The sequence below is a fragment of the Sebastes umbrosus genome, chromosome 2 (assembly GCF_015220745.1).
Source record: "Sebastes umbrosus isolate fSebUmb1 chromosome 2, fSebUmb1.pri, whole genome shotgun sequence".
In the NCBI taxonomy this organism is placed as follows: Eukaryota; Metazoa; Chordata; class Actinopteri; order Perciformes; family Sebastidae; genus Sebastes; species Sebastes umbrosus.
In genome coordinates, this window is record NC_051270.1 from 40,649,885 (window position 1) to 40,677,332 (window position 27,448).

The 27,448-nt window shown below is 41.3% G+C and overlaps 1 protein-coding gene across 1 annotated transcript in view; it reads left to right on the top strand.

The window, feature by feature from the left end:
- Positions 1 to 27,448, top strand: part of nav2a (neuron navigator 2a) — a 412,350-nt gene that overhangs the window by 314,606 nt on the left and 70,296 nt on the right. Inside the window, 2 exon segments of the mRNA XM_037796117.1 lie at positions 1,641 to 2,096; positions 11,280 to 11,402. Coding sequence (XP_037652045.1) covers positions 1,641 to 2,096; positions 11,280 to 11,402 — 579 coding nt within the window.

The window sequence follows — 27,448 nt, forward strand, 5'->3', positions numbered from 1 at the left end:
AGAAAAACTATGGAAGAGTATTAGGGCCATGCATAAGAAAAAATTAGATGGAGAACTGTTGAGAATAAAGTCAAAATTTTAGTATTTAAGTATAAAAATCTTTTCCTCCTCGGACTATTTTGTCTTATGTCTGGCAGTAATACTGAAAGCTCGGCCTTATTCTTGACATTTCAACATAATTCTCAACATTTGACTGCAAAAAACAAAACAACAGTGCCTGAAATTTACTTTTTGACTCACCGGCCAAGGTGACTGGAAAATGAGCAAGCATATTTTTTACCAGCCAAAATAATAAATTGCCTTTTTGTGTCACATATACATTTGTTTCAGTACATTTCATTGAAATAATAAGGTATTATGTTGAATAAAAACTTAGAGAGGAGGCCAAAGTCAAATTTGAAGCAAGATCATTTCAATATGTTGATCAATTCAAGCCTGAATACTAGGCTTGGGTGGTATCGATTTTCCATACCTTCATATCTTCCTCACATTTCACGGGGTATAGGCTACTCGGAGGAGTGCTTGTCACTAAAATGAGAATAGCTGGTCCACCTTAAAGGTCAGTCCACCTTAAGTGAGCCTGGTCCGTTGTTGCTGCTGACTTCTGGCCTTCCGACTATTACTCACTAAACGGAAAATCGCATTTTGCGCTTAGCGGGTGTTCATTTTGGACCCTACAAAAAAACAAAAAAACTAACTTCCTATTCTGATTTATTTCTTCTTTTGCCCAACATTAACACTGAAAGTTAATCTTTTTCTCATCATCTGGCCCTAATACTCTTCCGTACATGTGCAGTAGGTGACAGTAGAATGATGCTGGACATTTTACTAAGAATAATCATCAGCACAAGTCATATTGTTAACTTCATATTGCATGTTTCTACTATAAAAACACACACTAAATGGAATATTATGGGTCATTTATCAAAGAAATTAAAGTAAGAAAGTATTTTTTAAGTGATTTTCTGTTCACTTTGTCAGTTCAACACAGCTCATAGAGAAGTTTATGTTGCTGTGGAAAACAAAAGCTCTACTGTTTGAGGATCATCAAAGTGTAGCACCGCCTTCCAACGGCTGCTACGGCTGAGTGGCAAACAGGCCACATAAGGATAAGTGTTGGGGATTTGAACTGCCTCATGGTCAGCAGACTGTGTCTGTCTAGGTTTACAGGTATCACCTCTTCTTGTTGCCGTCTCACCCTTCTTTTGAGGGATCTTCTGCTTTGATTGCAGGGCATGACTTTCTTGTCATCTTTGATTCAGGTTTAGCTCTAATCCCAGTAGTTTGACCTCTGCTCTGGCTGCACGTCTCAGTGCTGACCCAGCTGTCTCCATTTAGTTTAGGCTTTGTTGTAAGGTTCATATGTCCTGTTGTCCTGTTTAAGACCGTTACAAAGGACTTGTTTTCTTAACTTTCTACCTGTCCGTCCACCGAGGACATTATGCAGTTTCTCACTACTAGTTTGTTAGCTTACACTGAATCTGGTGGACAGATTGGCCTTGAGGAGTTGAATTGAGAAGTTCCTGTTCTTCTGTGTGCCTTAGTTGATAAAAGCATTCAAAATGTAGATTTACTTGTTGCCTCACCTTGTGTTAAAAGACCTGTCAATCTAATGGGGCTTCTCTCTGTCTCCTGCTCAGCACCTTGGAAACCACCTTCGATGGCAGCGTCACCACAGACATCAGCAGCAGCAGCGGAGGAGGAGGAGGAGGAGGAGGTGGTGGAGGAGGAGGTAGTAGCAGCAACAACAGCGGAGGAGGTCGCAGCATCCTCAGCCTCACTTCTACTCGCCCCTCCCTGTCGTCATGGCGACTGGGTCAGTCGAGCCCTCGTCTGCAGGCGGGCGACGCTCCCTCTATGGGGAACAGCTACGGCGGCCGGGTGGCCAGCGGCGGCCAGGGAGGACGCTACCTGTACCCCGGGCACCTCCGGCGGCAGCTGGCTGGCAGGGGGGGAGCCCTCTGCAGCGTGGACCTCGGAGACAGAGCCGGGGAGGACATTGACCTAGACGCCATCGCCGTGGACGTCACTGGATACATGAGCGATGGAGACGTGCTGAGCAAGAACGCTGCACGCACTGATGATGTCGCCAGCGGGTAAGTGGATTACACTGATGGAGACTTTTTAATCCTACAGACAGGTTTGGAAATTCCTGAAACAATTAGTGGCTGAATTGATAAACTGATCTACAGAAAATGACTTGACAGCAGTTTTGTTTTTTATCAAGAAAAATACCAAAGATGAGCTGGTTCCAGCTTCTCCAATGGGAGGCACGCTGCTTTTCTCTGTGTTTTATTATTATCAATAAAACACTTTTTGTTTTTCAATTGTTTTTTGGAAAAAAAAGACATCTGCTGATGTCACCTTGGGCTCTGGGAACTTGTGACAGGCATTTTCCACTGTTTTCTGATTTTGTAATCGATTAAAGGCCGGCTGGGCGATCTTCAGAAACCAGCAAGAGTACACTAGATTTTTAAAAATGATCCAACTGAAACTCAGCCCAGTGTTACCAACTCTTTTCCAATGAAAGTAGCTAGCAGCACTAGCTCCAAAAGTCACTCCATCTAGCAAGAAAGTTGCCAAGTCAGCCACAGCCCGTCCCTTCAGGCCTCCCTCCAAACACACTCCCCCAAAATGATCATTATGAATGTAAACAAGACAGGCAGCTGGATAGACAGGTAGACAGGCAGCCAGGTAGACAGGTAGACAGACAGCCAGGTAGACAGGTAGACAGGTAGACAGGTAGACAGGTAGACAGGTAGACAGGCAGCCAGGTAGACAGGTAGACAGACAGCCAGGTAGACAGGTAGACAGGTAGACAGGCAGCCAGGCAGCCAGGCAGCCAGGTAGACAGGTAGACAGGCAGCCAGGTAGACAGGCAGCCAGATAGACAGGCAGCTGGGTAGACAGGTAGACAGGCAGCCAGGTAGACAGGCAGCCAGATAGACAGGCAGCTGGGTAGACAGGTAGACAGGCAGCCAGGTAGACAGGCAGCGAGATAGACAGGCAGCTGGGTAGACAGGTAGACAGGCAGCCAGGTAGACAGGTGGACCGTCCAATCATTTCATTCGACAGGTTTATTACAGTACTGCGACAGCCACAAATACCATTTGATTTATTGATTGTAGGGATGTAATGAAAATTTAAACTCATATAAAAAAAGATTTTCTAAAATGCATGTTCCTATAATTTATTTATTTTGACATCCTTTGGTAGGTGAGCCAAAAAACTGTATTTCAGAGACTACCTATAAATTAGCTCTACACCTTAACTAGCATAACAGTGTACTAATGAATTGGCAGTAAAGTAATGAAAGGTATTAATGAGTTACTTTGTGCTACTAACGTGTATCATGTGTTTATAGTTTGATATTTCTGCTTGGTTGAAATATAGTCTGTGAGTTTGCTGTAATACAAGCTTGCCAGGAGAGGGCGGTAGTGTTCCTGCCTTTTGTCCAAGTGCCAGATGATATCCCACAGTTGATTCTGTACAGCTCAGATCCCACAAGTATCCCATCTCTCTGTCTGCAGACACAGTGCTGTTGATAACTTGTTTGTTTGCTCTTTTAAAGCCACCGTCCATGTTGTAACAGGTCCCCTGCATGGGACATTTAAACCTTTGCTGTCATCAGTTAGTTATCAGATGAAGTTGTAAAAGGTGCCAACTCGCCTTCGCGTGGCATTGAAAGACCAGCATGGGCTGGTAATAGAGCTGCTGCAGAGATGTGTTTCAGTTCAAATTAATGCCAATGTAGAAAGGAGTGTGAAAGCTCAGGGAAGCAATGTGATAAAACACTCTGAAACACTGAGGTGGAATGACTTCCTCTGGCCCTCATCATGGGTCTGCACTGATTCACCTGCCCTGAGGCAGCTGGAGAAGTGGAGGGAGCTAAGTGCTCTTGAAGTACTTGATATGTCTGAATCTGTGGCTGAGCAGACAAAGGCCGAGCCACAGCCACACCTGGACAGGTGAGTGATGTGAGCAGGTGAGCGCAGCCATTCGCTTGCTCTGAAAACTTGATATCTGGGCTGTGAGGACGACAAGGCAAATTCAGAATCATTACCTTCTGATGATATTCAGATTATTTTCCTGGACACTTTTTTATTGATTAATTGATTCATCATTTAGTCTAATAGCCCTTTCACACCAATGACCAGGGTTGGACCAGGGTTAACCTACCCTGGAGGATTATAGAGAGAGGAGATGATGGTGACATCATCAATTTGAGCAAAAACATCAAATGTCACAGAATGATGCATGCTTTTGGGATACAGTTTAAATATAGTACACACAGCATGTTTAGCTTTATAAAATGTTGAACTATGTTGTATGTATGGAGCTGTAATGTATGCAGAAACATACAGACAACATACTGTATAGATTTATAGTATCTATTCATCAACATGAACCTTTTCTCCTCTGTCTATCTACAGAACACATTTATTGATTTATTGATTTATTTACTTATTTTATTTGATAGGCTCAATGCAATTTCACACAGTTCCAATACAGGGCATGAAACTGATGCGCTGCACAGAGAGTTTATAGCTATAATTAAAACATCATATATCATATCATATATCAGACTACATTGTGTTATCTAATATGATAATAAAGGCTACATTTACTAAAGGATTAGACACTTCTGAAGACTGAAATGTATATTCCTCTCTCATTCAGCAGCCTTGTTATGTTCATTTAACGTTACACTACGTTGTCCCTCACTGTCCCGTCATCTACCGCTTGTTTCTTCCTCACTGTGGATGGCCATTGGCTCCCGCACCTCGATGTCCCTCTAAACTAGACACAGACTTGTGTCTCTCCCCCCACCCTTCTCCACATCCTCAGGCCATTTAGCGGTTAGCTCCATCACAGGCCTGTTAGCATCCACTAACTGGTTCTTCCAACCAGATGGATGTTTACCCAGAGAGGAGGAGCTGCAGCAGTACACTCTCACAGTTCAACTCCTTTCCTCCACTAAAATGTGAATTAAAGGGTCAGTTCACACAAATCACAAAAGCAACATGATCTTACCTCTAGTGGTATCTAGCCATGCCGATAGTTCTGGTTTCATTTGTCCCGGTATTGGGATATCTGTATCTCTAATGCAGGCATTCACCTCAACACAATGGAGATGAGTGGAATTTGATTTGTGGTACTTACAGCATTAATACAGTTACATTGAGAACATGGAAGCGTATCATCTCTTTTCAGAGGCAATGTCTCTGTCCCTCCTGTTCTAAGCTACTTGAAATAATCCCTATCAATGTTCCAGATGTCCGGATAGAGACAGTTTTCAATGCTGTTAGCACCAAGTTAAATTCACCTTCCTTTTGGTGGACGTAGACATTTCAGAGACAGATATCTATCTATCTATCTATCTATCTATCTATCTATCTATCTATCTATATATATATCTATCTATCTATTGGGGCTGTCATTCAATTCAAATATTTAATTGTGATAAAGCACATGATTGTTCATAGTTAATCGTGATTAATCCCAAATTAATCACAAATTTTTTTGTCTGTTCAAAATGAACCTTAAAGGGAGATTAGTCAAGTATTTAATCCTCTTATCAACATGTGAGTGGACAAATCTGCTGCTTTATGCAAATGTATGTATATATTTATTATTGTAAATCAATTACCAACACAAAAAAATGACAGATATTATCCAGAAACCCTCACAGGTTCTGCATTTAGCATAAAACAATATGCTCCAATCATAACATGGCAAACTGCAGCCCAACAGGCAACAACAGCTGTCAGTGTGTCAGTGTGCTGACTTGACTATGACTTGCCCCAAACTGCATGTGATTATCATAAAGTGGGCATGTCTGTAAAGGGGAGACTCGTGGGTACCCATAGAACCCATTTACATTCACTGATCTGGAGGTCAGAGGTCAAGGGACCCCTTTGAAAATGAACATGACAGTTTTTCCTCGACAAAATGTAGCGTAGATTTGTAGCGTTATTTAGCCTCCTTCCCGACAAGCTAGTCTGACATGGTATGACATTCCTTTGGTTTTCTAGTTTCCATATGGTACCAGCATCTTCACTCTAGCTTTAAAACTGAGCCGCTACAACCTAAAAATCACAAGTCGCGTTAATGCATTATAGAAATTAGTGTTGTTGAAACAAATTTGCATTAATGCGTTATTGCGTTAACTTTGATGGCCTTAATATCCATACTATATGCAGTGCTATGTTCTAATTTTGTTTTTTTTTTACTGTTGGTCAGGCCAGACAAGCAATGTCAAGACGTCACCTTCAGTTCTGAGAAGTAGTGATAATTTTTCACTATTTTCCCACTATTTCACATTTTATAGACAAAATGATTAATCAGCTAAACAAAACCACACCTGAGGGATGAATCCTTAATAAAAACAATGATGAGTTAGAGCTCTAGACATTCATAAGCAGTCTAACAACTGAGATCAGATGAGCATCTATCATCTGTAATTCATATATTTAACCTTACAACAGAGACAACATGACTGATGACACCACATTTAATATCTGCATCTGTTTTCTTCAGTCTCCAACCCCCTCCTCTCTCCAACGCCCTTCGGCTTCTCTGGCCCTTGGAGACAAGGACTCCCCCCCCCCTCTGCTCGGGGGTATGTTTCCTGATCTACCCCTCTGCCCTCCCCCCTTCCCTCCCTTCCCTCCCTTCTTCCCATCCCTCCTCCACTCAGGAGGGAAAAGCATGTGGAGCTGAGCGGATAGGCTGCATACCAACACTGAGCTTCCACAGAGCAGCACACACACACGTTCAGGCTACACATGCACACACTGATAGCGCTCACTCACTTCTGATATCACCATGATCAAACACGCTCTCACCTGTTGATATTATTCACACAACAGGCTCAGACCTGATAACAGACAGAAGCCAGACGGTTGAAAACTGACACCTTTGCTTTGGAGATTTTGATCAACGGGGATCAACCGTCACCTGGACGTGTTTATTTTGCTTTGGACTACAGTGTGTTTCCATGTTTGAGGCAGAAAGGTACGTCACAGTGTTTGAAATCAGAAGCTCGAGAGGAGATTGTTTTTTTCCCAGAGCGTGACATTTAGTGAATTTCCTGCTGTCAGTACCACAGTGCATGCATTCTTAGTAAGTCAAATATTTCTGCAGCTTCATTTACTTAAGAACTTTTGCTTGTGTTAGTTGCACGGCTGTGTAAACCGGTGTCAGCCCGTAAACTGCCTTGTTTGGACACGTTCGTCCCGCTGCAGGAGGTTACAGGTTAACAAGCATCAGGAACAGGAGGACAGGGAGGCTCGGTTACTCATTAGTGTGAAGGATTAATATGTGTGTGACTGCCCGGCCATCTTCAGGGTGACTTTTAGATGATGGATGCTTCCCATAAAGGACAGCTAACCCCCCCTCAGAGTGTGTCCTCTGTCATTATTCACCTATCTTCTTTGTCTCTCTTATTGTGAAAATACGCTTCAGAACAAGTCTTATATCGGTGACTGGTGGTCCATGGGTCATTTAACGTCGGTGGTGGTCATCTTTGCTTGACATAATATCTTAAAAACAGATAAAAGCTACAGCATAAGATGAATAAGAGAAGGCACTACATGTGAATCGGGTAAACATGTTTAACTAATAGATATCACCATGATAATTCCACAGTTGATTAATTACATTAAGACAATTATTTTTTTTTGCATTACAAGTTTTCTGTAAATGTATGTTTAAATTTGCAACTGAGGTATTATCTTATTAAATATGTGATAATTTGCATTCATTTCCAGAACAAAAATCTGAACATTGGATAAAGCCAGATTCAAAATTCTTGTTTCCTTTTGTTGACATATTAGAGTCAAAGGTTTTTACAGAGGGAATCTCTTTGTATCACTCCACCAGAAAATACCATCAACAGTCATAAAATAATACATTTTTGTCATGTTTTTATGACTAAAATGTTGTATAAATCAGGCTATGAGTGATATATAGACAAACCCCTCAGTAATAACCTTAAGGATACAGATAGGAATGTAAGTGTAAAGTTTGGTGGGTGTGCGTGCTGCTGAAGTGGAGATCTCTGGCTCAGAGTCTGAGAAAAAACTCACTTTGAGGAAACAGCCTTTAAAGATATGGATTGTAAAATTCCGTTTGTTCTGAAGACACTACAGATGAATAAGGGGAAAAATGAACAGATATCACCATGGAACTGCCTTAGTTGATTACTGACATTAAGACAACTGTTTTTTGTATTAGAAGTTTTCTCAAAATGTATTTTTAATATATTTAAATATGCAAATGAGGCATTATCTAATGCTAACTTTTGGTTGAATTTAGGAGAAATTTACAGATACAAATAGACAAAGTAGTAAAATAAACATCTAAATATATATTTGAGATGTTTTCTTTCCACTACACTGAAAGAAGACATGTTATGGAAGCAAAATAACCCAAAATCTCAAAAATAACCAGTGCATGAAAAATGCAATGTTTTGCCTGCAGTCACCTTAAGATTCATAAAGACATAAAGACATGTCCTCTCTCTTCAGGATGTTTGTTCCAGCTCTGTGGTGCATGGTAACAAAATGCTGACTGTCCATGTTTAGTTTGGACTCGGGGTAATGGGTAATGGAGAGAGTAGCCACAGCTTTTATTCATGGTCTGGTTAAAACGTACATCATCTGGTACTTTCAGCTGTGCTGCTAAAGCAGTATTCACATACTGCTGGGTACAAAAAAATCAATCCCAGTCTGCTTTATGTCTGTTTTATTACAAGACTTTGTTGCATACTTGATTCTGATTGATCAATCATGGCATTCTACGGTCTGTTATTTCTTTATAGCAAACCGCTGCTGTGTTTAATGGACCGTTGCTATGTATAACAGACCGTTGCTATGTATAACAGTCCGTTGCTATGTATAACAGTCTGTTGCTGTGTATAACAGACCGTTGTTATGTATAACAGGCCGTTGCTATGTATAACAGACCGTTGCTATGTATAACAGACCGTTGCTGTGTATAACAGACCGTTGCTATGTATAACAGACCGTTGTTATATATAACAGTCCGTTGCTATGTATAACAGTCCGTTGCTATGTATAACAGACCGTTGCCATGTATAACAGACCGTTGTTATGTATAACAGACCGTTGTTGTGTATAACAGACCGTTGCTATGTATAACAGACCGTTGTTATGTATAACAGTCCGTTGCTATGTATAACAGTACATTGCTGTGTATAACAGACCGTTGCTATGTATAACAGACCGTTGTTATGTATAACGGACCGTTGCTATGTATAACAGTTCGTTGCTGTGTATAACAGACTGTTGCTATGTATAACAGACCGTTGCTATGGGCGCAGCTCTGATGTCGGACTCTGGAGGACCATTTTTGTGTCAAATTATTGATTTCTTCAGTAAGTAGCTGTGTAATGAGCAGGATAATGTACAGCTAGCAGGTCATTGTTGTGATTAAACCCCTTCAGGGCGGTGCATTACCCCTCTACTATGTGTCAGGGTGCCGCATCGCCCTGTCAGGGTTTATTTCACCACATGACCGGCTTGCTGTACATTATCCACTACTTACTGTATATCACCCTTCGCTGCAGTTGCCCTCAGCTGTACAGAGCTCTTTTTGCTTCTTTTAGCGTATTGTTTTGGTTTTCCAGCCTGCAAACTTGGCTCTCATCAACCCGAATTCCAGCAGCAGCTGTGTTGAGTTCAAAACAAAATTCAACAGACCAAGTGAATAACTAACTGGGATGAAATGAAACATCTATACGTAGCAGCTTTCCAGCTTGTTCTGTGCCCCTGATTGGACACGGAAAACTTCATTATTGCAACTAGAACTGCAACGATTATCCCATTAACTGATTAGTTGTCAACTATTAAGCTACTATTTTGCTAATTGATTAATCGGTTTGACTAATATTGAGTAAAAAAAAAGGCTAAATTCTCTGATTCTAGCCTCTTAAATGTGAATATTTTCTGGTTTCTTTCCTCCTCTATGACAGTAAACTGAATATCTTTGAGTTGTGGACAAAACAAGACATTTGAGGACGTCATCTTGGGCTTTGAGAAACACTGATGGACATTTTTCACCATTTTATAGACCAAACAACAAATCAATTAATCCAGAAAATAACCGACAGATTAATCAACAATGAAAATAATCGTTAGTTCCAGCCCTAATTGCAACTTCATTTTCCATTAAATGAATTCCTGATCATAGTTGCAGCTATAAACATTATAACATCTGCAGTTTGTTCAGCATCTGTACAGGTTTGCTCCGCTGAGTGACTTCTGGTTGCCGTTATGTTTCCATGTCGCAGCTCAGATGCTGATTCAGTTTGACTGCAGGTTACACAAAGGAGCTCTGTCTATAGGAAACACTGTGTGTACTGTATATACATGTAGGTATTGATGTGTGTTTGTGTGAGTGTGTGCTGGGTTGCCTCTTAGTGAGATCCACACACAGATAACACAGAAAGTGTTTTAGTGGTTGAACTCTTGCTGGGGCTTATTTTTCATCACAGCCCCACACAGAGAGCATTCAGCATGTCAACGGTCCAGCCTCAACTTTAAATCAGCAAACATTTCATTAAATTACACCGGGGTTAAATGAGTCAATATTGAGTTCCATTAGGAATCTCCTCCACAGGTCAATATTTGGGGAATTATCTGTTGTTATTTTAGTTTGAATAGGAATGTTTGTGTTGAGCAGCTTCAGACTGTAGCTGCTGCTAACGGTCAGCCTCCGACTCCAACAACTAATAAATCCAGTCCATTCAAATCTAATTTTCCGTTATGAAATGAAATGAATGGCCTACTTAGCCTGCGCTTACATATATAGTGTATTTTGAGCTTCTTTTAACGTCCAGCTACTCATTCAATCATAATAAGCCAGCCAGGAGTTGATGATGGACTCTGTAGGTGATGAATGCAATAAGAACAGACTCATCCTCTACTGATTTTACAGACCACTGTTGTTTACCGCCGGTCACATGAGACAAATGTCTTCAGTCAGACAGTTTGCTGTCTTCAGTGGTTGTGTTTGCCAACCGTTTGGCCCTGATTGATGAGAGCTTTGCCTCGGCCCGAAAACTAGATGGCTCAAAACAAACAACGAAAGCAGCTCTGAGAAGAAGAAAAAGAAGAGTGTGTTAACGCCGGCCAAAGTCTTAGACAAAGTGTGGTACTGCACAACATCAAATCATCCTCTCTGAGCCCTTTAATTGTGTGCCTCAGAACTGCTTCATGGAGATGACATCTGATGCGCTTTGTTGTGTTTTGCAGCTATATGACTGACGGAGGTTTGGGTCTGTACACGCGGCGTCTGAACCGCCTGCCAGACAGCATAGCCGGCGTTCGAGACACACTCCATCGGAACACGTCGTCAGGACAGGGAGATGCTGACAGGTGAGTCTTTTTCCCTTACACTTTGAAATGATCCATTTGTGATGTTCAGTTCATTTCAGGAGTCATTTTGTGATTCAGTGTTGCACTTTACCTTTTGGAGTGACAAATTTCCCTCAGCTTAGTTTGTCTACTTCTACTAATTCCAGTTGGTTCCCATTTGCATTATTGGTTTGTAATGCAGAAGAGTAACAGGTACAAAAGATGCAGCAAATGTCAATTTCACAAGACTTTTTTATTGCGAACCAGTTTACCTTCAGTTGGAATTGCAGTTTTTGCCATTTTAAATGCAATAACCAACGGTGAGCATGGTGATCTTTCAATGTATTGGACTACTGCTACCTACAGTTCCCTGAATACCTTTATACACCACCGATAGAGTGCTACAGGGATGATGTATGTTTGTAGTTTAACCCAGGCTATTTACAAGTTAGCATCGCACTGGGTCCCTCGACAAAAATCCAATGGGATTGTTCCATGGGATTTTGGATTATTGTAAAAAAAATAAGCTCTGTGGCAAACACATGTTTATGATACTTAAGGCTGGCCGTCACTAAAAGAGTTTTCAAATCTTAACAGATATTGAAAATGTGAGAGAGCCCACACATAATGACATGTTATGTTCAATTGAACAGTTTTGTTCCGGTAGTGTGTGATGAGCAACGGTTCAGCCAAAACAGCACACCACACACTAACAGATTCATTCATCAACAACAAGAGTCCCCAATAAAAAACGGAAATATCGCTAAATCTCTCGTGATCAAACGTGACTTTAGTGTCAACAAACATGGCGGACGACAGGAAGAATTAGCCATGTTAGTTTTTACTTTGTACTGAACATTCACGAAGGATGGATGGATGAAGTCATAGAGACACGTTGAATAAACACTCATATTGTTGCCACAAATTAACAAGTTGGTCCTCCATTTCTGAGCTCCATCTTACTTTATGCTTCGCGTTTTGCATTAGCTCATGCATTAGCTCATGACGGCGGTTGTTCTTCCTTCTTCAGTCAGCTTGGTTCTCAATTGGCTATCGTTCTTTCCCACGTGACTGCGTCATCGGCTGTCCTCGGGGTTCCCCCCACACTCAACAGGATATCCCATTGTAATTATTGAACATGTTTAATATTTGTGATTTGAAATCGGTGTGGCTAGGATGGACTTCCGAGCCGATCGGGGGATGTAAAAAAACACTGTATCTGGAGTATCTGGAACGATAATCTTTACAACCATCAAAAAAATGTTCAGTTTTGCTGACGATTGTCGGGAGGAGGGAACCAGGAGGAGGGAACCAGGAGGAGGGAACCAGGCCCGAAATCAGCTGGATTCTCATGTCGTGTGTACCCGGCATTACACGCTTTGTTCAGCAAGACAATCTCCACAAATAAACACCACTTTTATGATTTTTGAAGCGTAAATGCAATCACTAGAAATAAAAAGCTAATATTAGGCTATAAAACAACTACACCACGGTCACGGTTTATATCATCACCACTGAGCTAGAGGCTGACTAGTGTTAGCCGTGATGACGTTTAGTAGTCTTATTTAGCCACTTGTTATCAACTGTCTTTTTTAAGAAGCCTAAAATCTTCAAAATTTCCGAGTGGGATATTTACTGACGTATTTTATGTCATAGAAAAATTCAACTTGTGTTAACTACAGATCTTATTTCAGGCATCTAACTAAAAACCCATTAAAAAAGCACATTGACTTCCAGACAAGGGAACCCGGAAGTGCTACTATGCTAACTCATTTCTGGGTTTTAGGACTAATTCCTGCAGCATTTCATTTTGAGATTTGGGTTTATTTTGCTTCCAAAACAGTCAGACTAGTGGAAAGAAAACATCCAAAATACACATTTAGGTGTTTATTTTACTACTTTGTCTATTTACATCTGTAGATTTCTCCTAAATTCACCGAAGGTTAGCGCAAGATAATTACTCATTTACATATTTAAACATACTTTTCCGGAGCATTCTATTGAACATGATGAACTTGTTTGTGTTTGATCAGTTGTGGGTGTTTAGGCTTATACAGTAAATAAAGTTAGCCTGTGAGTTTGCAGTTGAAAGACATGTGAACAGAATAATGAAATGTATTGTCTGGAGAATTAAAATGGCATGTTTATGAGTGTAAAGATGCATAAAAAAAGTTAAATATCACAGCTTTGCACATAAGATAGCAGCGGATGTGGAGAGCATTGGTTCAAATGACACCGTTTCTGTTCCTGGTTGACTATTAAACAAAGTGAACTGCTAAACAGTTGAAACATCATCCTGCCTAAGGCGTAATGTCTCAATAAAACTCTATTTCACAGAATGATATTGCACAGACTTGTACTGCTACAAAGGATGTGATGTAACTGAGCTTTGTGGAATACATCACACTGCTGATGCACCAACTCATCCTAAATGTTGGAGAATAGAAGTGAGATGCATGTATCTCTGTTGGTGTTATATACTAATATACTGGCCACAGCATGTAGTAAAGGGAGAAGATTGAGTATTCATGTGTCTGTGGGACTTCCCAGAGTGTCCCGGGTCTTTGTCCTGTCACAGAGATGGAGAGGGATTTGGTTCCTTTCTAATTGACAGACGGAAATGGATGAATGCCAAGCAGAGCCCCACCGTGTTGCGAGAGAAGGATGGGGGGTGGAAAGAAAGGGGGAGGGAATAAGCTTGATATGAAGATGAACTGCTGGTTGGATGAATAAGTGAGTGAAGGATAAACTGGGTGAGACAAAGGAATGACTTATCTCCTCAATTTATATCCAGCTAGCTATCATTAACATGGGACCTTTTATCAAACCAGCTTCTTGTGCAATATTTGACATTTGAAACAAAAGCTTTATAGTCTCACTGAACTGGTTACACACAGACAGACATGCTTGTAGTCCTCTCGAGTGCTTCAAGCAGCCTTTTTCATAAATCCTGAGGTGTGGCTAATTTCCTGTCCTCCAGACTTTCGACCTTTGCCCTCTAGCTCCACATAAACTCAGTACTTCACATTAAACTCCCCCAGCCCTTAGGTGAGGATTAACACAAACTGTCCCTCTCCTCACCTTGCCTCTCTCCCGCTTTCTTTTTCTCTTTTACAATGCAGGACTCTGGCTGCAGTCGAAAAAGTCTTTTCCTCTCAGGAAGGTTCCTAACAGAGTGAAATGACCCGGAAATATCTCAGTAACAGCCATGATAAGAGCTGTTTGAATCCTCTAAATACTAAGGAAAGGTGCTTCGGTGCTTCCTTTGTTATCTCCTTTAGCATACAACACTTATTTTCATACAGTCATATATAAATATGAGTGGGCAGTGGAAACCATTCCGTTTCACTTTATTTAGAATTATTTATTTTGAACCAACAACAAATAAGTAAAAAAAATAATAACAAATAAAATGTAACAGTAAACACACAGCAAACTGTCAATAAACAAATAAACAACATAAATAAATATTACGTCCGAAAAGGAGTAGGAAGTATACATTTAATGGTTCTGCCCCTTCTCCAGAACTCTAAAATTAACTCAATATTTATCATATCAACTTTTGGACTTGCATTTTTATAGGCCTTTTGTGACTGGTAGCCTGTAGGCTATTCCTTTATTTATTTCAGTTCCAACTTTGGTAATGAAGTGATATTTGTCACCGATTGTCCACGTTAGGTCAGATAATCCTTTATTATATGTTGATGTAAAGTATTCCAGCAGCAGGAGGACCTGTGGTATCTGTGAAGCAGCCTGTCTTTTGTAGTCCATCTTTGGAACATTGTAGTTTCACCACGGCAGACCTGCGTCACTAACATCCGCCGCTGTCGCATCATAATTACTGAGCTTCTAGTGAAAGAGCGGTCGGATTCTCTGAACACCACGGTTATCTTTTACTAAGTCCTTCTGAATTCTCCTTCTCATCTTTCCTTGACCTCAGGACGTTTTCCATCGAGGTCAAGGACAAGTGCTTAGGAACAGACATTAGGACATCATTTTTTTACTTTTTTTACCCCATCTCTCCTCTCACCTTTTGTTTTCCTCTGGCTTGTCTTGATTTGAGACTGAAGCAATTAAATGATAAAAGTTGGGGGATTCCACTTTTTTCCTTTGATTTTGTGCTTTCATGTTTCTCTGTGAGGTTTAATTGACCAAGTAGGCAGATGTTAAGTTTCTCTAGAAACATTTCTTCTTTCATGATCTTAAGTCAGATTCATTATTTCTTTCATAAGATTAGAGAGAAGGGCAAGGAGAGAGTTTTAAAATGAAGAGGGGACCACGCCTCCTGCTCCTCCTCCCCCCTGAAGGAATGTCTGATAAATGTGCTTACTGCTTTTAGTTTGGGATTAATTAGGAGAGGTGGAAGCGACAGATAACATGCATTAGCATAACAAGCGGAAGCCAGTGGAGCTGGAGGGTAAAGAAGATGTGGCTAATTTAAACCATGAGGGGGGGTTAATGGTGCAGTTTGAGCAGGTAGAGGACCTTTCTCTGCATGCGTTTTTAACATTGTGTTGGTTTGTGAGTGTCACAGTGGAAGTGGTAGAGCTCAGAGGTGTGTGCGGTCTGTATTTGCTCACTGGGTGTGTGACCCATCTATAAACCTGCTGTAGTTTAAATGCCTTTTTTACGTCCTTTGGTTTGGGATGCCGAGCCTCTCAGAGATGGAGGGGAAGTGGGGGTAGGGGAAAGGTGTTGGGTGTCACCTTATGACCCCTGGATGAGGAGGTCGCGAGCTTCAAAGGGTCGAGGTTCACATTTAGGAGCGTTCCTAAAACTGTTTAATCCTTCACGCTAAAACTCTCCAGATCAGACCCAACCTGCACTAATGAGGAGCATGAAGGATTCAACTAGAAAAACACAGCGTTCAAAGGCTTATTCAGATCTTTAAAAAATAAATAAATAAAGTTAAATAAAGTAAAAGTAAAATATTTAATCGCAAATTAATCACATTTTTTATCTGTTCGAAATGTACCTTAAAGGGAGATTTTTCAAGTAGTTAATACTCTTATCAACATGGGAGTGGACAAATATGCTGCTTTATGCAAATATATATATACATATATATATATATGTATATATATATGTATATATATATTAATGGAAATCAATTAACAACATAAAACAATTCCAAATATTTTCATTCAATTATATTATATAAAGTGGGCATGTCTGTAAAGGGGAGACTCGTGGGTACCCATAGAACCCATTTTCATTCACATATCTGGAGGTCAGAGGTCAAGGGACCCCTTTGAAAATGTAGCATAAGTTTGAAGCATTATCTAGCCTTCTTTGCAACAAGCTAGTATAACATGGTACCAAGTATACTTTCATCAGGTTTTCTAGTTTCATATCATACGAGTAGCTTCACTCTAGCTATAAAACTGAGATTGTTACCGTTATCGCGTTAACTTTGACAACCTTCATTAAAGTGCATATCATCTCGTCAGCTGAGTTAGTGACTGATGTGACAGCTGAAACTGATAAGTGCTCCTGTTGGAACTAAAAAAAATAGTTTTACCAACTGTCAAATGTATGTAAATGAGTGGGTGGAAGCCAGCAGAGGATCATGGGACAACAGGAGCTGCGGGGCTGAGTAAATAGGCCGAGGCAATAGAGACGAGGAACTCTGTGTATGTGTGAATGTGCGTGCGAGCATGCTTATCCTTGTCGTTTATCTCTGCGGCAGGAGAAAGAGGAAGCAATCTATAACCGTCTGTCTTCTGATTTGAATTCTCTTTGTTAAAGCAGATAAAGGAGATGTCTCTGTGGCGTGAAACCGCTGTAGCGGCGAGTGTTAGAAACCCCCCTTCTTTTTTTGCTGAGGCGTTAAAGATATTTCTCTTTATCAAATGAGAATGTGACACGAAGAAGAGAAGAGAGCAGCACATAAATGACTCAGTTTGAGGCTGATGATTGATGCTTTCACATGAGAAAGAGGTGGCAGGGTGATAAAGGATCCGACTAATGTTTTACACATTTATGCAAATGGTTTATTTCCCTCTTCTCTACATTCTTCTTGCTGGTACAGTCAGTCCCGGCAGGATCAGGACTCTTTCAGAAGAAGTTAATGGCTGCTGTTGATACATGTAAGATAATCAATTACAGAAAATAGTCTTAATTTGGTTTGGTCAACGCGTAGTACTGACAAATGTGAAAAATGAACGCACAAACTCAAGGTGATAGACCTACAATGGCGTATTACGGCCATTAGGTAAAAAGGTAGGTAAAAAATAATAATTACGGGGTGGGGGGGTGGGGTAATCAGAGAAAAAAAAATTCTCAGATCAAAGTGGTAAATTTACAAAAAAAACTTTGAATTTTCTCTGAGATCATAAAGTCATTCATTTGCAAGAAAAAAACTCACAAATTCTCTGAGATTAAATTCACAAATCTCCGAGAAAAAAACTAATATTGTTGTTATATCACTTCACTTTGTAAGGTTGGATCAACCTCACTAAACCACAGACGCCACCATTAAACACTGCGGTAACATGAGCTCCTGAGTGCAAAATATATTAATTATGTTAGTATTTATTTATGTTCGTAAAAGAACACTGAAAGAACATGAAAGAAAATGTGTCTAAGTATCTTTCAGGACCTTTGCCTCGCTCAAAGGACATCCTTAACATAGGAACACTACTTAGGTACAACGAAATTCAGACAATGGTTGGTGTGACCATGGTTTTGCACAATTTTGGAATTGTTTTTGCAAATTTATGACTTAATAATCTTAGAGAATATTCAAATTTTTTTCCTGTTAATTTGTGAATTCTTTCTCGTAAATTTACCACTTTAATCTCAAGAATATCCAAGGATTTTTTTTCTCGTAAATTTACGACTTAATCTAAAAAATTGTGAGTTTTAATCGGAATACCCCCCCCCCCCCCCTTATTTTTATATGCTGTATGCTGTCGTATAGACCAAATCATGTGACTTAAACTCAAAAGTACACTTACTATTACAAGGAAGGTCATGTCAGGTAACGGCTGACACCCATCATTATCAAGAGGTCTGACGATTAGCACCTTGACACAAGAGCATTTAAATCAACATGAGAGACAGAATTACTTAATTTCATGAAACATACTTGACAAGACAGAGTATGCCAAAGACAGACACACTGCATCGGCAAAGAGGAACAGTGAAATAATTAACAGGGAACTAATGTTCTACTGGCTTCATGACATACTTCTTATAGTATGAACAGCTCATGTTCCACTGAAAGATACAGCTTCCATCAGCCCCTTTCATTGTCCTTCTCATTATCTTTTAATTGTAGATTTAGAAGATCTAAAGTACTTTGAGTTGCCTTGGTGTTTCAAAGGTACTGTACAAATAAACTTGAGTGAACTTGCCATGCCTTGCCTTTGTGGTGCTAATCCTTTAAACAACTAGTCTTTTAAGTCCATTAGCACCTCATATAAAAACCAACCCCGCTTCCTCATTTATCTCAACGAATGGCAAAATACAAAATGAATCCGGTTCAACTTTTACTGCAATGTGATTTGGTAACCTACTGCATCGGACTATCATAGTAAAGCCCACATTCCTGCTAACTTTCTAATGTGAATTGTGTAATTCTACTGTGATAACTTTCTATAATTATAAAATCCCTTCTCCCAATATAATCTATTGTACAGTAGGCCTACTAAGTATTGTACAGAGCTCCAGGCTCAGGCCCACCTCCTCCGTCAGACCCTTTCCGGTCCAGAGCTAGGAGAAGGAAGTGACGTCTGAAATTGTGACTATCATCAGGATACGATAACATGTGTTCATTAGTTTGAATAAGCCACTCAACCTCCACCAACAACACCAAGGCAAACAATATATCCTTAATATTTCCCTATCCACCGTATTCTTGGGGGTGTTACTGTAGAAATGATTGTGGCCGTAACTTCCGGTGAGGAGGCGGTAGCAGCAGTAAGCTAGTTAGTCCTATAGACTAACCATAGCGCCTAACTATAGCGGCTAACTATAGCGGCTAACTATAGCGGCTAACCATAGCATAGTGGCTAACCATAGAGGCTAACCATAGCATAGTGGCTAACCATAGAGGCTAACCATAGAGGCTAACCATAGCATAGTGGCTAACCATAGAGGCTAACCATAGCATAGTGGCTAACCATAGCGGCTAACCATAGCATAGTGGCTAACCATAGAGGCTAACCATAGCATAGTGGCTAACCATAGCGGCTAACCATAGCGGCTAACCGCCAACAATGCTTCTTTTAAAAAGTAATTCACCTTCATTTCATAAAATCATGCATTATTTTTAACAGATATTTAACTAATATTAAATTAGCATTTTCTTAAATGATATTGCGGAGCTTGACAGCAGAGCCAGGAGATCATCAGATATGATTTCATGTGTAGGGAGGACTCAGCATTGTAGCGTTGCTTTAGTGACAGCCAGTTTCTTTCACTGTTTTCTGTGCAGTTTATAATGTAAGGCAGTTTATGGCACGGAGTGCAGGGCAGCATTAGACTAAAAACAGTTTAAGTACGGTTATCTGTGTGTAGAAAAACAAAACCTTGTTACTGTGGAAGTCCTGATCTGCCTCAGAGCTTTTCAGATTGTTCATGTCTTCACCGTCTGTAGCAGCGGAGTCAATAACGTAGCTAAATCTGCTAGTGTAGGTTATCTGAGGCCACTTCTTCAGGTCATCCTCCATCTCTCTCTCAGATTATTTTGGATTCCCCTATTACATGGAATCACTGCATTACTGCTAGTACGATGGATATTGAAAATACTTCACGTGATCTTTGATTGTTTGAAGTGTGTGTGTGTGTGTGTGTGTGTGTGTGTGTGTTAGAAGCATCTTTGTTGGTTTAGAACATGTCATACCACTCACACACACATATTAGAGGCACACTTGCTGTAACACACACATGCCCTAAGCCCCAATATGTTCCCTCTCCTGTCTGGACTTGAGCAGGCTCCCTGTTGGCCTCAGGTAGAGGAAGAGAAAGGTCTTCCTCCCCAGCAACACCTGGCTCTCCACCTGCCTCACCCTCTCTACCTGTCTGTCTCTCTGTAACCCCCCCTCTACCTGCTCCCCTGGTTTCAAGCACAGTGAATGTTGTGGTTGGTTTGCCTCCAGGCTCTCACTGTAATAATAATCACTCCCCTCCCCCTGTTCCTGCTGTTTCATCAGCCAGCGATCTTGTTCCCCAAAGAACCAGGAGTCTATATCTATGATAATCACAGACACACGGGAACACAGCTTCTTCTGTGGACCCTCCCTACAGTTGTTGGACCCAGTCCTGCTCTCCTTGGAGACAACATGGACCTGACAGTGCTGATCACAGCTGCTGTTTCAGGACCTCTATGCAGTGTGTGGGGTATCCCATTCTGGTGTGTGTGTGTGTTGGGCCTCGGCTCCACTCTCCAGGAGTGTTTGGTTAATGATGGCAGAGGGGAGCAGGGTGAGTCAGTGTTGGGTTACCAAGACCAGTGGCACCAGGGGAAATGATGATCACACCTAAACCATCTGTGGTTGTCAGATTGTGCAGTTTGCCTGATTATATCCTGATATGTTTCCATCTGATTGCAACAAATAAGTTGTTTTTGCACAAAGCATGCAGTTCTGGAGTAGTTTAATAACAATGTTTTGGTCCTCAGACCTTCAGAAGGTCAAATTCAACAATTTGACTCAGTTTTTGATCTAATGCACGTAAGATAGGTAGAGTGAAGATACTGGCATCATATAAAACTAGATAACCTGAGGAATTGGTACCATTGGTGCCAACCATGTCATACTAGCTCATCACAAAGGAGGTTGAATAACGCTCCAATCTTACGCTACATTTTGGCGATGGAAAAACTGGCATGGCTATTTTTAAAGGGGTCCCTTGACGAGTCTCCCCTTTACAGACATGCCCACTTTATGATCATCACATGCAGTTTGAGGGCAAGTCATAGTCAAGTCAGCACACTGACACACTGACAGCTGTTGTTGCCTGTTGGGCTGCAGTTTGCCATGTTATGATTGGAGCATATTGTTTTATGCTAAATGCAGTACCTGTGAGGGTTTCTGGACAATATCTATCATTGTTTTGTGTTGTTGATTGATTTACAATAATAAATATATACACACATTTGCATAAAGCAGCATATTTGTCCACTCCCATGTTGATAAGAGTATTAAATACTTAACACATCTCCCTTTAAGGTCCTTTTTGAAGAGATAAAAACTGTGTGATTAATTTGTGATTAATCGGGATTACCTATGGACAATTATGCGATTAATGGCGATTAAATATTTTAAACAATTGACAGCCCAATAAACTACATAATCTGAAAGCTGTGGATCATTGAACATGTAATCATTTCGACTTGCCGTAAAGTCACACTACTTGATAGCTTGGTAATAGTAGCTGACACGGTTCGTCGAGTAATTCGATAACTAAAAATCATCTTTGTAAACTCTTTGCATCAAGGCTTTGTTAAATGTAATATGGCGCTCCTTAGTAAAGTAAAGGTATGTTCTATCTGATTACTTGATTAATCTATAGAATAATCGGTAGAATACTTGATTACTAAAATAATTGATAGCTGCAGCCCTACTCGGTAGTAATAGTTCAGTCACACCAGGACTCGCATGCTTGGACAAACTAGACACTGTATGACATTTGTAGCAGTGCTGTGCTTCTGTTTTACTTCTGGGTTGAGAGGCCAGTAGATGTCCATTTACTTCTTTGTATGCTGGCTATGTTGAACCTGGCTACAATGTTGGTAACAGACCATGATAACACCAGTGATGGTTCTCAATTTGCGTACTTCCGTACATACACTTGCTATTTTGAGTGCATACTGTAAGTGCGTTCACACTGAGGAGTAGGGCAAAATGCAGTGCACTCTAAGTACCCGGATGTTGTACTCAGAACGTTGAGTGTGGAACGCTGGACACTCGCCATCTTTTCTACATAGCGACCTATTTCAGACTTGTGAAAATGGCGTGTGAGGAAGCTGCAGCGGTTGCAATTGAAACGGCGAATACCGATCTATACAAATTTAAGTTATACATTCGTTTAACTAACTAACTAATTTGTTTTTTTCACTACCACTATACTGTTGTCGGATAGAAGCCATTATTGGGTTAATTTATCCGTCTGAATTGTATTACAGTACAGTGTACTACCAGGAAGCATACTAACGGAAGTATACGATTTGAGACACAGCACAGTACACTGAGAGAGAAAAGTCTAAAAGACCAGAAAGTCCTGTTCACAGGTCAAATAGAAAAGTAGGAAATATATCTTCTCAAACTGAAAATGAACTCCAATCTTACTGGAGCTAAAAATGGGCTTTCAGTGATTTTTCACTACTTGCCGTGATGTCTTTAAGTCATAGTAGACTGACGCAATCGATTTGGTCTTTAAAAAGGAAAGCTTTCTGTAAATATAACCTTACATTGACTGAGAGGAGAATGTGTTAAACATTTGGTCCGAGATACCAAACAGCCACACCTATCCTTTGTCTGCTCTCCCTTTATCTTCTGCACTTACACACACACACACACACACACACACACACACAATTTTACTCACAACACACTTTAAGCAACCAAATACTATTCCTCAGATATCCAGACTCTCACACAGCCTTTGACTCTCCTAGAATACTAAATACTGTAAATGCCTCCCAGACATGTTCATACTGAAAGCAGAGTTCTGCTGCGTCCCAGTGGTGTGTGTGTGTGTGTGTGTGTGTGTGTGTGTGCGTGTGTGTGTGTGTGATGAAGCCAGTCCAGTGAGGCGTTCTGGGGCACGCTGGAGCAGTCTGACCCGAAATCTGTAGCGGTTTAATTCAAGATGTACGGTCAAATATGTTCCCAAGTTGGGTTAATGGGATGCTCCCACACATGCTCACATAGACCAGCTGCTGCAGAACGCTCTTCTCTTCCAACTACACAGCAAAAACATCCGTTAGTCATTTTAGACAGGATTGCTTTTTTTTTTTTTTAAAGTGAAAACAATGTTCTTTTCAATACAAATCAATGAGAATTTTCTGTGAGGAAGCAGTGTTTCATTCAGCCTTGAGGGCAGGTCTCACCAGCTTTTAAAACGACAATGTTTTACAGTGAAATTAATGCATTCCAAAGGTATTGTCATGATCAGTGGATTTACTTGTGGAGGCGCAATTCTTTCCATCAAATTCAACTTCACTGAACTTGGACTCACATATTTGCACCGTTGACCTCGGCTCCACTCTCCAGGAGACGTCTTGACAGCGCTGACCTTTGATAGAACGACGAGCCAGAAAGTCCAAAATGGTAGAAGCTAAAGTAGCTTGCAGCCCTCCTCTTCAAGGCACGGCACACATGCACCAAATTAACATGTGCATTCTATGTGAACAAAGGGGCAAAAATACATTTGCTTCCGGTGGCGAAGCACATTCACGTGGAGTTCAACTTTGGTGAACTTTCAGCGCGAATATCTCAGCAGGCGATGGTCACTCGCCTGCATTCGCACATGTGTAACCGTGCCTTCAGAGTATAAACTGTTCCACTAAAGAGGAATAGTTTGCAGACAGTTATAAAACCGGAGTCAATGATCTTTTGAATGAACTGTCTAGACTTATTGGCCCATTAAAAACTGAGCGAACGAGCTTGCTATAACTGACAATAATTGACAATTGAAATTGTTAGCAAGCTACTTCAGTAACTCTTCATTGAATGAAATGATGTACAATCCTGAGAATAAAATGCCTGGGGGAGTCTTGTCCTAGAGTACAGATTAGGGATGCAACCAATGATTATTTTCATTGTAGACTGTGTCGATTATTTTCTTGATTTGACAATTAGTTGTTTGATCTATAAAATGGCAGAAAGTTATAAAAAAAATGATAAAGATGACATCCTCAAATGTCTCGTTTTGTCCACAACTGAAAGATTTACTATCGTAGGGGAGGAAAGAAACCAGAAAATAGTCACATTTAAGAAGCTGGAATCAGACAGTTTGACATTTTGACATTTTTTCTTCAAAAAATTCTTAAACCAGTTAATTGATTATCAAAATAGTTGACGATTAATGTAATAGTTGAGAACTCACCGATTGATCATTGCAGCTCTAGTACAGACTATCGCTTGATTTGGATTGGAACCACATTGGAATAATGTAACTGCACTGGCATATTTTGTTTCATAAAAAAACAACAGTTGTAATTAGCTAAATTGACTTGGTAGGATGTAGATTTTGTTCTGGTGTAACCATATTTAGAAAAAAATTGCTTCCCACATACATGTGGAGGAGATGGCGGCGTTGGTTGGGGTTGAGCATCTCGGTTGATTTACGTGGAGAGAAAAGGAGAAAGAATCGACGAAAACTAAGGATTGTTATGAGGAAAGAGAAACAGAGAGACAATCCTAAGAGAAATGATGTTTCCGTTGCCATGGATACTGTATCAGCAGCCCATCTTTCCGTCCTCTGGGCTTTTAACCTGCCTCACCCTAGGAAACACACACACACACACACACACACACACACACACACACACACTGCAGAGGGTGGGGCTCTCACTCAGGTAAATAAGGGTTTTTCTCCCACACGTTCTCTTTTTTATTTGCTGCTCTAACATCCACAGCTCTCTCTCGATCTTTGAACTCACTATTCTGTCATATTGTTTGTTTAAGCTTGTTTTTGTCCAGGTTATTTGCTGTATTATGATGTAGTAACGAGAGAAAAAAGCTTGACATGCGACAAAGTTTGCGGGCAGGATTCAAAACCAGGACGTGTTGATTGCAAAGTATATGAGCCTCAGCCAGCTGAACTAGCCACAGAGCCAGCAGCTTTTGAAGGGGAACACAGAGGTCAGAGGCTCACGTCTGGAATCTGAAGCAGGCCGTCAGGAGGAAACAATAAGAGTTTAGCAAAGGAGCAGAGCATGTTGGACTTTAATTCTTCTACAGTGAGTGGTTTGTGAAGCGCTCAGCACAGGGTAAGTTTTAATCCTCCATACCTCCCCTGACTGATATTTTCCGTGAGTTTAGGTGTGGGTGGGAAGTCAGCAGGTTCGTGCAGGTTGGATAAAGTTGATTATCCACGTTTCAGCTGCAGGAAAAGCTCGGGGACAAAAATCTGTATGCGAGAGATCATTGTACAGGTGAAGTGTTGTTTCCTGCTTCGGCATGTCAGCCTGTCGCACCTCCACCAATGCCATTTGGTCAGGTCAGGTCAGCTGCAGGGTCATCAGCTGGAAACCGCCATTCACTGATGTTTCGCCCCCTATACCAGTACATCTTCCGGCGGGGGTGACAGTTGCATATTGGACGTCTCCCCGCCACTCCCTGCAGCTGCCTGTACATGGTTGTTGGCCCCAACTTCCTCCGGAAGCTGGCTTTCTCTGCCTCCTCTCCTAGCTCCTTCACAGCTTTCCGCAGGTTTGACCCCGTCATGCCAGCACCACGGAGCAGTTGGACTACTGCTTTGCTGACAAAGCCTCGGCATCCGACCTCCACCAGATAAATCTTAGCATTCTGCCGCCAGCTCTGAGTATTTGAGATGTTTCCTTTCGTGGGCTGCTGTCATGCCCTCTTCCCAGGGGATGGTAAGTTCAACTACGAGGACCCTTCTCTCCACTGCAGACTATGAGACGATGTCTGGCCGGAGAGTGGTTGTAGTGATCTCTCTCGGGAAGACCAGCTACTTTCTGAGGTCCACCAACATCTGCCACTCTTTGGTTTGCTGTTACCCTACATCTCTCCAAGGCCTAGGCCAGTTTGGCCAGGACTTGGTCAGGGTGCCACTTGAAGCATCCCTGGGTCAGCGCCACCTTGCATCCTGATAAGATGTGCTGGAGACTTGCCTTGATGTTGCTACACAGCGGGCAGCCAACTTCACTTCCAAACCACTGGGTGAGATTCTGGGGGCATGGAAGGGTGTCGTAGGCTTCCCTTACCAGGAAGCTAAGTCTGGCTTATGGTGTCCTCCAGATTTCTGCCCAGCTGATGTGCCTATTCACAGTAGCGTCTCATCGGGGACCCTGCCTTTATGTGGAAGCGCTCCTGCTCTAGCCTGGTGACTTCATCCACCACCATGGTCTTTTGCTGTTTCTTGGTGGCTTTTGACCAGAACTGTTGCGGTGTTCCCCAGACTGGCCTGGACTGACCCCATCCAGTGTTGCAGACTAGAGATGGCATGGTCTACCTCAGCCTGCGCCTTCCACTTGCGACCTGTGCAGCTGGAGTCCTTCAGCTCCAGTACAAGGCATGCCATCTTTTGCTTGTACCTTAGACTGATGGATTTCATAGGGAGCTCCAACATGTTCCGACCGAAGAGGCCTGCGTCTGAAAAGCAGCGGGGCAAACCCAACCACTTTGGGATGTAGTTGTTAGCGAGGCTGTCCATCCTGCTGACCTCTGATGAGGGAATCTCCCATATCTTTCATGGCCACATCACCCGATGGTATAGTGTGTATTGGTAGCACCACACTTTGTATTTCCCAGGCAGATGGCTTTTCTCAATCTTTGCCAAGCCCTCCGCAAGTTGTTGCTTAGCTAGCTTCCCCATTTGTCTGGCAGATAAGTCTGCAGTGTACAGCCTCCCAAGGCTTTTGAGTGTTTTTTTCGGCCAGCCGTGGAATGGGCTCTCCTCCAGCGACAAAGATGGTCTTGTCTTGCAACACTCTCTTCCTTATCGACAGACTTCTTGATTTTGCAGCTTTGACCTTCATTCTTGCCCATGTGAGAGAGGTTTTAATGTCACAGACTCCAGATAATGTAACAGGCTACAGACCAACATATGATTTTGTCCTCTGAGCCCCAAATGGTATCATTCACATGGGAACATGTTTGTTTAATTTCTGATTCTAACCCTCTAAGTCACAGTTTTCCCCATTTTATTTCACCTTAAGTAGCTTTAAGGTTGGACAAATCCTCTTATTAATATCTGATATTATCATATAAATATTATTATATAATATCAGCTTATTCCAGCTCTTCATTGAAGCTATATGATGTTTATACTGAATGCAATATTTTAAACACATTTCCCCAAATTCAGCCTAACATATTATATATCTGTATAATGTATCTTTGTAAACTTTGGGGTCTCTACAAGAGTTG